At 33.8% G+C, this 10,539-nt stretch overlaps 2 protein-coding genes across 2 annotated transcripts; both read right to left on the bottom strand.

Moving 5' to 3' along the window:
- Nucleotides 1-2,130: 2,130 nt before the first annotated feature.
- LOC128155485 (uncharacterized) lies at nucleotides 2,131-4,319 on the bottom strand. The gene has a single exon (XM_052817207.1). The coding sequence runs from the start codon at nucleotides 4,287-4,289 to the stop codon at nucleotides 2,370-2,372; it is 1,920 nt and encodes a 639-aa protein (XP_052673167.1). The 5' UTR covers nucleotides 4,290-4,319; the 3' UTR covers nucleotides 2,131-2,369.
- Nucleotides 4,320-7,404: 3,085 nt separating this feature from the next.
- On the bottom strand, nucleotides 7,405-10,217 carry LOC128156803 (uncharacterized). Its single transcript, XM_052819102.1, has one exon. The coding sequence runs from the start codon at nucleotides 9,948-9,950 to the stop codon at nucleotides 8,016-8,018; it is 1,935 nt and encodes a 644-aa protein (XP_052675062.1). The 5' UTR covers nucleotides 9,951-10,217; the 3' UTR covers nucleotides 7,405-8,015.
- Nucleotides 10,218-10,539: the final 322 nt, after the last annotated feature.

Below are 10,539 nucleotides of genomic sequence, written 5' to 3'. Positions count from 1 at the left end.
CAAGTTCTTGGCAATTAGAAAAACTTGTTATTGATCCATAGATTTATTAATGAGCATAATGATATATACAAACAAATACAAACTTCCCTATATTATGATTCTTACAAAGTTAAAACTGCCTTAATGCTTATACAAGTCCAAGTAACCCATGGCCAATGCAAACCCACTCAGTTCGGACTTAACACCTTACATGCTCATTGTGTTAAACTTAGCACAATATAATCTTCATGAGGCAACAAATTAACCATCAGATTTTACATAAAATCTTAAGATTTGGTTTGTTTCGCTGTAAATTTATTATTTAAAAAAACAAAACATTAAGATATTTTACCTTTTCAATTTGAGTATTTTCCCTTATATCTATCTATCGTTTTTCCAAAATAATCATGAATAACACCGAAACTTTCCGAATGTATAATAAAGGATATAATAAATAAATAAGGTGCTTATTACATGATCATGCTTAATTTAATCATATCACAAATGAAAGTTATTCGTCTTGTATAAATTAGGCGTGGATCAACTTTTAAAAATTAGCAATATTTCTTAATTTCGCAAATATAATTCATTTTTCTTTTTAACGAATAATTGTCTTGCATATGTTCTCTATAAGACAAGTCTTTTTAAAAGATTTTAAATAAAAGGTTTGAAAAAAAGGAACAAAAGATAGGGTTCTTTCATCAATAATTTTTGATATAAAATTAAAATGTTTCATTGGCCTTACTGGTCGTGATTGATTAGATAAAGATTATTAGATGTATCATGCATTTATTGATTTTTAAAAATCTACATTGTGTTACTTGCAACCAAACAGATTCTTCACTTTCACATAAATATAAACCAAACAAACTCGTATGAAACAGTCGAGAGCATGCATCCTTATATAAACAACGAAATCATGTTTCAGAAATGATACATTAACGATCCATAAAATAAAAGTTTGGAAGTAGCATTCCATTTTTTTAAAAATCCTAGAAAATAAGCACCGTATTATGTTAGCATTGTTAAGGTGAAATGCTACACCAAAATTTTATTTTATGGATCGTTAGAGTATCATCTCTGTAGCAAGATTGCGTTGTTCAAAGAAGGATACCTGCCCTTAATTTTTTACACGATTTTTTTTTTGTTGTAATTTTTACGAAAAAGTAGAAAATCTTTATTTGGTTGCAAATAACGCACTGTAGAGTTTAAAATTTAATGTGAATAAATCCATAATATAAATATTTAATAAATCATGTCAAGTAATATCAATAAGACGTTCTGAAAAAGAATGAATCAATTATCCGTGACGAAACGCTAAACCATAAAATCATGCTTAACATGATTACCATTTCTTTTACAATTGATATCAGTCTTTGGTGATAATTAATATCTCCAAGATGATCAATGAAAAATCAGCCAGAGCAGTTTGAATATTGGTGTCTGCATTCTTTCTTCGTCACACTCAGTTGACTCACTTTTTGCTGTTTATTTTGTACTCAACATTGTTTTAAATATTAAGCAATCCAAAAGATACGCTATTTTGATATTATTTTCCTCTTTTATAATTGTAACGTCATTTCCATCGGCAAGTTAAAACAATCAAAAAGCTCTGAGTAAAATTTAAGTAAACCGGAATTGTTCCCGGACTGATAACGGTTCCTTCCGATTTTCATGATCTTGAAAATGAGCACACGGCGGGTGCGACCGGTCGGCAAGGGATGCTTACTCCTCCAAGTGACCTGATCCCATCTCTATCTGTTAGAGGTCCGTGTTGCCCTGCTTTAAATTTGTATTTTGCTGTTTGAACTCTAAAGACAGTTGGTGGTTTGTTAAAAATCAAAATCATCACGTTTATCATATAGTTTTTTTGTTACGTTACTATTAATGTCTTTTTCTAGTAGTGTATCCATATATGAAACAGATGTCCCAGAACCTCTTGTTACTTTTATTTCAAGCTCAATGAAATATATAGTTAACATTGAGCGAAAGTAACTGTTGTAAATGAATAAAACATCATCAGTATATTATAATTAAATGTATCTCCAAATTCATACAATATCTTAAACTAAGAATTAATTTTATACATAGTACAGTGCAATAAGTCTCTGGAATTACTGGTACAATGCTAACAACTATTTCCAAAGCAGATAATAAAATAATTAAGAATGAAAAATAATCAATTTGTCATTATATGATAATTGGTTGTGTCTTACTAGCAAACTTCATTACATTTAACAAAATTTAGATAATATATATAATATATATATATAAAATTTACATATCATATATTATGGAAAAGTTTCTATCACAGGGAAAGAGAATCTTTGGGAAAAATGATTTTTCTCCTTAACGTCAGCATTCATAGAAATACGATGAAGCACTGAACTTCATTTAAATTGATATAACATCACCTGGGACAATACTTTTGATTCCTCATGACACACGACAAAAGCAGTACAGGTCTCCTTTCTTAATTTAAGGCACACTGGGCTAATGATGTCTCCCAAGATCCTGAGTAAAATCCCTTGTCTAGATAAAATGTGGATGTTGTTGCTGTTTCTTCCAGCCACATAAATATTGCTTTGGGAATCCTTATCCAGACCATAAGGTCCTTTTAGTTCAGTGTGCTGGTAAGTCCATTTCTCCATGCCCATTTCATCTAGAGCTTTGACTAAATCATCCTCAAAATTACTACAAACAAGCGTACCATCTGCTAGGTCAATTAGATATCTTAGATGTGTTGTTTGTGTTTGGTAAATGCGTTCCACCTGTCCTTGTCCGTTTTTATTCAATTTTAATATGCAACAGCTTTCAGACACCACAAACAATAAATCTCCGATAATAGCGAGTCCAGAGCAATACGTCCCTGTGTGTATAGGATCCAAAGCATGAAAATCGTCTGCAGAAAATCGATGAACATGGGAATTTACATGGCTACGATATGAAACATATAACACACCTTCATCTAACAGGATATCCCATGGTAAGGACTCTAACTGAAATGCTGTAGAATGTTGAATGGTTTCTTGGTTCTTTTCCTTAATAAGTACACAACATGAATTCTCATGATCCGTACACAATAAATTTCCATTAGGTAACACTGTACATCCTCTTACCCTTGCCCGCAAATCGTGATATTTGATTAGCTTGGAAAATTCCGCTTTTCTGGCGTCTATTATTTCAAAAATAGGAATTTCTGTCAGAAGCATGGTTCCAATACTTGTAAAATCAAGAATTTGCTTGATGCTGTCGTAAATATCTAATGTCACAACAACTTTGATTTCATTAAAGGCATTTTTCAATATTTCTGCCATCTTTTCCTTCACTGTGTGAAAAGTTAAAATATATTTAACATTCCTCTCATCTATGTCTGCTGGCTCATTTCCTTGCTTAAGTTGTTTTAACAGATGTTCTACAAAATTTAGGCGATCAGAGACGGAGAGTGTGTTTTTCTCCAACGTTTGTTTTGCTTCTTTTGTTTTCTTTGCGATATCTATGAAATGTTTATCGAATAATTTGTTTACATGAGACAAGATATCCTGCTGAAGTTTTTCTGCGTCTTTTGTGTATTTGTCGAAATCATCGTCCAATAATCTCATATTATCTTCCTGAGACCTCTTTGCTTTTTGCAATCCCTCTTTCATATTCTCTAACTGTAGTTCTAATTCCTCCATTAATTTCAAACTTCGTAAGTTTTTGACAGCTTTTTCAACAGTTAAAATAATTGCACATTTTTTGTGGTCCATCGTAAAGCATTCAGAACAGCATGGTGCTCTGTGATCATTACAAAACAACACAATTTGCTTTTTATGTTTTTCACAGCACAGAATATTGCGGCTTGAGCAAAAACTGTGTGATCCTAATTCTAAGATGGGGCATAACTTGTGATTCATGCTAGTTAAGTTTATTCGATGAAACTTTGAGCACAATTTGCATAACGGTTCCCCGCATGTCAAACAAAATTCGTTTGATTCTTCTTCTTCATTCCCTCTTCTACAAGCCCAACAGATTTTGAAGTCCTGAGTCTCATTCACCATTTGAACCATGACGTCGTTGATTGGAAACTTGTCTACCCATTGCGTTGTTTCACCAAGTTGTCCTGGTGATGGAATAAACTCTCGACAGAGAGGACAAGGGAATCCCAAAGGAACATCCTTGTGTTCACAACTTGAAACGATATGGGCACACAAACATTTGTGACAAAAAGAATGAGAGCACGGTAGCAGTCGAGGTGACTTGAATTTTTCAAAACAAATGGAACACGATGTCAAATCTTCAACGTTTGACAGGGCATCACATGTCGCCATGGCACCGATCTTCGTGTCTAGGTCTAGTTTGTTTTAGGTATCACACCGGTAATCGGCCAATCAAAATGAACTTAGTCAATTGTAGTTCCATATATACTTCAGAATTATTTTTTTCCTTGACTGCATTTTTACATTTTCCTTTACTCAGTTTTAAAATTTTTTGTACCACTGAGTAGGATATTTCATGTATTTTGTTAGGTGATGATTTTTTTTCACAGGGACTACTTCTTTCAGGGCTCATGCAGCAGCTTCCTGGGGAGTGTGCAGTCTGTTTACATACAAATGGAAAACACGTGGTTTTGAGGGTAGACCTGTTTGGAGCTAGATATTTTGAGAAAATGCAGTATCACTTGCCCTTTTTATGGTGTTAGCTGATGAGATAGGTAACAAATAACATTTCCTCCGAATATTTTGTCATGAAAAATACAAACTGATTTTTAAGAATTTTTTCCCCTCTATAGTGTTATATAGTGAAAACAATTACCGGTGTGATACCTTTAATTTCGTCGAAATAAAAAACGAAAGTAACCATTCATTCAGAACATCGAACCCGGTTTTAAAAGTGGTGATCTGTGATAAAGCTTTAGAAGAAATTTCAAGCGTGGTCTTACGTGATAGAATAAATTTACATGTTCGTGATTACTCATTTCACAAATAAAATTTAAGGTTGCGGTTTTCTGTTTTTAAAATACGTAACAATCTTTTAGAATTGTTATTTAAATAACACATAGTGTGACATTAAGTTTTCAGTGGGAATGAATGTCATCACGCACATGACGTTTTGCTAAAGCTGAACGCGACTCCTTAGAGGTATATTTCTTTTTATTTATCGCCGCTATCCTTGCAACCAATATCTGCATGTGAGCTGCAGACAAAGTATTTCGCCTTACATGTCTTAATGGATGGACGTAGATCTCACGTCGCCTATCTGGCTCAGTCGCAATAAAATATTCAAGTTTACATCAAGAATAGAGTACTTTACATGAAAAATGACAATAACACAAACGGTCAACCATCTCAAAAATCCATAAAACGAAATACAAATTTAAAGCAGAGCAACACGGACCTCTAAAAAGATAGAGGGAGGATCAGGTGCCGAGGAGGAGTGAGCATCCTCTGCTGACCGGTCACACCCACCATGTGCTCTTTGTCGTAATCGGGAAAAACCGGAAAAGTCCGTAGACAATTAGGCGATTAATTATGGTCTAACAATTAGTATGAAAAACGTCAGTCAGCATGCGACCCAGTGAAAGATTGTGTTTGATGACAAGGTCGACCATAGAACTAACGGAAAGATGACTTCAAAAGAGACTGTTGATAGTCCTGTTAATCAACTTGTTTGTCAGTAGTTTGGCCGGCTTAGAAACTGTTCATACAAAGAGCATGCCCTTGTGTATCGAATTAACTGAGAGACCGAAACACCATATGCAGGTTATGAATGGATATTTCTACATAAGTAAGGAAAGTTGACTATAGAAAAATTGAAGTCATCGTGTTTATCATAAAGTTTTGTGGTTAGGTTACCTTCAATTTCCATTTTCAGTAAAATATCCAAATATGAAATAGATGACGCAGACTCATTAATTTATAAACAAACAGAAAATGCATATAAAACAAGAAAATAAGCGCACATAGGCAAAAACAACGTAAGGAATACTACACGTCGGCCAGCATTTCCAGTTGTGCAACCAGGTAAAACAAAAACGACGGGTTTATATTCCTGTTAAACCGATTACAATTATTTGATATTAAGGCATATTTATGAATCATGTTTAGCTCCAAATAGAATCAATATATCTAATGAATAACAATTTTACAGGCACGAAGCATCAGAGGAGGGGGGGGGGGGGGCTATTCCTCGCAGCAAACATTTTTTTCTGAAATTGACTAAACAAGTAAGTGGATTAACATGGAGTTACCCCCACGACTTTTTGGCGAGCATGTAAAGAAGTGAAACGAAGGAAATTAACAGTAAAATTGAAGTTATATCTGCAGGTACAGTACGCCCCCTCCCCCGTTGCATAGGATTTTTACAATTTTGGAAAAGTTGTAATTTTTTTTTTTGCTTGTCAAGTTATTTTGGATAAGTCTGCCACCCCTTCTTTCAAAAACGATGCTCATGCTTTATTGTTACCTTACAACAGTAAAATATTTTGATTGTTAAAAATTGTATCAAGTGTACACTTGTAACCCTATTTAAAAAAAAAAACTTTGAAGAATCACTGATGGTCTAAATAAACTAACAAACTCTTAATATACTGAAACACAAAAACGTAGCAAGGATAAAGTGTAAAGTTGAAATTTAAACATATATACCATATCCATGTAAAGATAAATGTCTAAAAGGTATTTTCTTCTGTTGGATTATCTTCTCGGTTTTCTTGAGTCATTAAAGACACGGTTGAAAACTAAAGATTGAATACGTATATGAAGGGATACGTGTAATAATAACAAAAATAATCATTTAAATCTTTCCTTTTTTGTCCGACTGTTAAGACACGTAAACATGTAAATCTCAAGAATGAGTGAAAAACCTCCAAAATAAAGTTATAAATACCAATTCATTAATTTGTGCTTATTTGCCATTGAAATTCCAACCGGTTTCATGATCAGAATTCCACATGCAGGTCAATTTTTAACGGACCAGGGTCTTTATGCAACACCTTTTTTCTCATAATCATCGTTGAAAAATGACCCCCGGGTTCATTTTCAACCAAGTTCAAAATTCGTCCTTACATCGGCTTTACAATCTAAAATATTACAATGAGACAGGCCTCATCCAAGTTGAAATAAAATATAAAAACTACAAAGTAATTTGCACAATATAAATAAATGTGTGAATGCTAAATAGTTGTACCCTACAGAAGTTGTACTTTGGAGAACGTGCATCTTAGTTACCCGAGTGCAAGTTCAAGTAGTTTTCTTTGAATTCAAAATAATAAAAATATTTTTTTCTATGCACAATTATATTGGATTTGTTTTTGTGTTTTCAGAGAGTAACAATTAGAATAATTGTTTAACTAGATATTCTTAAAAAGTTTTGTGATGACTTTCTGTTGACGTTTATTCTGGAAATGAAAATGTAAAAAAAAAAAAAACTGAATAATAAATTGTTTATTTCTTCATATGATATACAAACTATAAACGTACATTACATGAACAGGATATATATGGTAGCTCAAGTGATTTTTCTCAGACAAAAATACGGTTGTATGAAACCTCTCTCAATATTAATGTAAAATTATGAACACATTTTAACAATACCACATTTTAACAAAATACGTTCATTATTTTATAATTTTACAACTTTTAAATTATTCGGCCAAAAAACTGTTTTTAAAATTTTCTAGAAAGGTTAAAACTATTAAAACCTCAACGGGATTCGAACTTATGACTAACATATTCTTATTTATCGAGTTTACAAATATCTGCTATTACTAAACATGCAACCTGGAAAATGGTTCAAATTCACTTTACTATAATTACCAAGCGGCACTCTGTGGTTTAAATGTGAGACAAATTGGGCCAAAAGGAGAAGTTTGCTAAGAAAGTGTTATTGGACGGAGAAATGGACGGAAGGAAGAGTGATCACTATACGAGACCTTAATTATACTAAAGTTTGCATATACAAATAATGAATTTGAGTATACCGTGAAATTTACTAAAAAGGTAGGTGCAAAGTACGTATACATTCAAAATATGTTTTAGTCAAAATATATTTTAAAGCTATGTAAATCTATATAACATCACTCGAGACATTGTTTGGGACTGGATTATAACAAAACAAGTAAAGGAATCCTTCATGAATTTTATGCAAGTCGGACTATTCAAACCTCCTAGGATCCTTAGCAAAGACCCTTCTCGAGACAAAATGTGGATGTTGTTGCTGTTCATCCCAGCAACATAGATGTTTTTCTGGGGGTCCTTATCTAACCCATAAGATCCCTTTAGTTCACCGTGCTTGTAAGTCCAGATTTCATTGCCGAAATCATCTAGAGCTATTACTGCATGATTAGTAAAATTACTACACACCAGCATTCCATCTGCCAGGGAAATTAGAAATCGCAAATCTCTTGACTGTGTTTCGTAAATAATTTCAGAGCTTCCTTGTCCGTTTTTATTCATTTTCAGAATGAAACGGTCGTCAGACACAACAAACAGAACATCTCCAATGATAGCCAGGCCAGTGCAACTTTTACCTGTATCCATAGGAAAAGGGTCCAAAGCTTTGAAGTTATCTGCCGAAAACCGCAGAATACGAGAAGTATCCTTGTTGTCATGTGAGATATATAGAATTCCATCATCCAACAGAATATCCCAAGGATTCGGGTCCACTTGAAATGCTGAAGTAGGCTGACCAATAACCTGGTTCTCCACAGTAAAGAGCATGCAATTCGAGCTCATGTTATCCACACACAACAAATTTCCTGATGACAACACTGTACACCCCCTCAATCTAGCCTTAACATTTTGGTGTTTCCATAGAAATGAGAATTCTGCCTTTATAATATCTACTTTTTTTGACAGAGGTCTAGAATGTTCAGTCACAGATATGTTTGCAATTTTAGTGAATTCCAATGTCTTTTTAAAACTGCTGTGAATTTCTGATTTTATAGTGACTTTAAACTTACTCAAAGGATATTGCGATAGTTTTGCCAGATTCTCTTTCACTTTATGTAAAGTCGATATATAATTTAGTCTAGTCTCTTCGGAGTCTAACGTCCCATTTACAGACTTTAACAGCCTTAGCAAGTATTGTAGAAAATCAAGGCGGTCAGAGATTGCGATTGTGTTTTTCTCCAACTTTCGTTTTGCTTCCTTTGTGTTCTTTGCTATTTCTGTAAAGTGTTCGTTAAATAATTTGTTGACGTGTGATAAAACCTTTTGATGAAGTTGTTCTGCTTCTTTGGTAAACATATCAGAATCATCCTCTAGCGCTCCGAGATTGTCTTTCTGCGACTGTTTTGTAATCTCTAAATCTACTTTCATTTTCTCAATTTCTTGCTCTAATGATTTCATTTGACCTAACTTCTGAAAATTCTTTGCAACTTTTTCGACTGCTAATATATTCGAACAAGATTTGTGATCCTCTGTAAAACAAAGAGTACAACATGGGGTCTTGTGGTTATAACAATACAATTCAATTTGTTTTCCTTTGTGTTTTTCACAACAATCAGTGTTACTAGTATGCCCCGAGACAAAACTGTAAGATCCTATTTCAGATAGTAAGCACATTTTGTGATTTATACTTATTAAGCTTTTTCTATGACACTTCGAGCACATTTTGCATAAGGGCTCCTTACAAGTTAGACAAAATTCGGTAGCTTCTTCCTCTTCGTTTCCTCTTTTACAGGGCCAACAAACTTTAATGTCCCAAGACTCATTCATCAATAGAACCAGGACGTCATTGATGGGGAACTTTTCTACCCATTGTGTTGTTTCATTCGGGTTTCCTGGCAACGGAACAAATTCTCGACAGAGAGGACAAGGAAATCCCAATGGAACATCTTTTTCTTCACATGTTGACACAATATGTGCATACAGACAGTGCTGACAAAAAGAATGAGAACACGGCAACAGTCGTGGGGACTTCAACTTCTCCAGACATATGGAACACGAAGTCAAATCTACAGCGTCCATCAGGGCATCACATATCGCCATTTGGTTTACCTGGGTCTATATGTCGAAGATCCGTTTATGTGACTGGTGGTTTAGTCGAAATTAAACCGAAACTAAATGCTTTAATAAAATACCGAGTTTGATTTAAAGGTACAGTTTTGTAAAGGAATACACTGACTTGAATTCTAAAACAGGATGTCTTCTACCATAGAAAACCTTATGATTACGGTGGCATGTTGGTTCCTCTCTAATGGCCAAGTTCAAGACACATTTGAACACGCACGAGTGGTCTTGACTAACACATTTCTTCAGAGGTACGTGTAAATGCAATGTTATTAGAAGAACGTACGTCAATAGTTTGTTTCTTTGGCAGTACACTCTAGAAAAAAAAATCAAAATAAGTTTACCAGGTATTTTCTTGTTTATTACCCCTTTGAAGGGAAAATGGTCCTTTAATTGAACTAACTCATAAAAATGCTTTGAATGTATAACTAAAATTTGCCCAGTGGTTCTGAAAAAGATCTTTAAGACATCAACCCTATTATCACTCTTTCCTAATTAATTTTCTCGGAGTATGTGACATCTTTTGATCCAGGCCGACTAAGAAATAATTTATTGGTTTATAGGAATG

The sequence above is a fragment of the Crassostrea angulata genome, chromosome 7 (genome assembly GCF_025612915.1).
Source record: "Crassostrea angulata isolate pt1a10 chromosome 7, ASM2561291v2, whole genome shotgun sequence".
Classification (NCBI taxonomy): domain Eukaryota; kingdom Metazoa; phylum Mollusca; class Bivalvia; order Ostreida; family Ostreidae; genus Magallana; species Magallana angulata.
Note: the sequence above shows the minus strand (reverse complement) of the source record. Positions and strands in the feature narration are given on the sequence as shown.

What these genes read in the sequence shown, in the direction of transcription:
- LOC128156803 (XM_052819102.1), bottom strand. Translation starts at nt 9,950, where the DNA reads ATGGCGATATGTGATGCCCTGATGGACGCTGTAGATTTGACTTCGTGT.
- LOC128155485 (XM_052817207.1), bottom strand. Translation starts at nt 4,289, where the DNA reads ATGGCGACATGTGATGCCCTGTCAAACGTTGAAGATTTGACATCGTGT.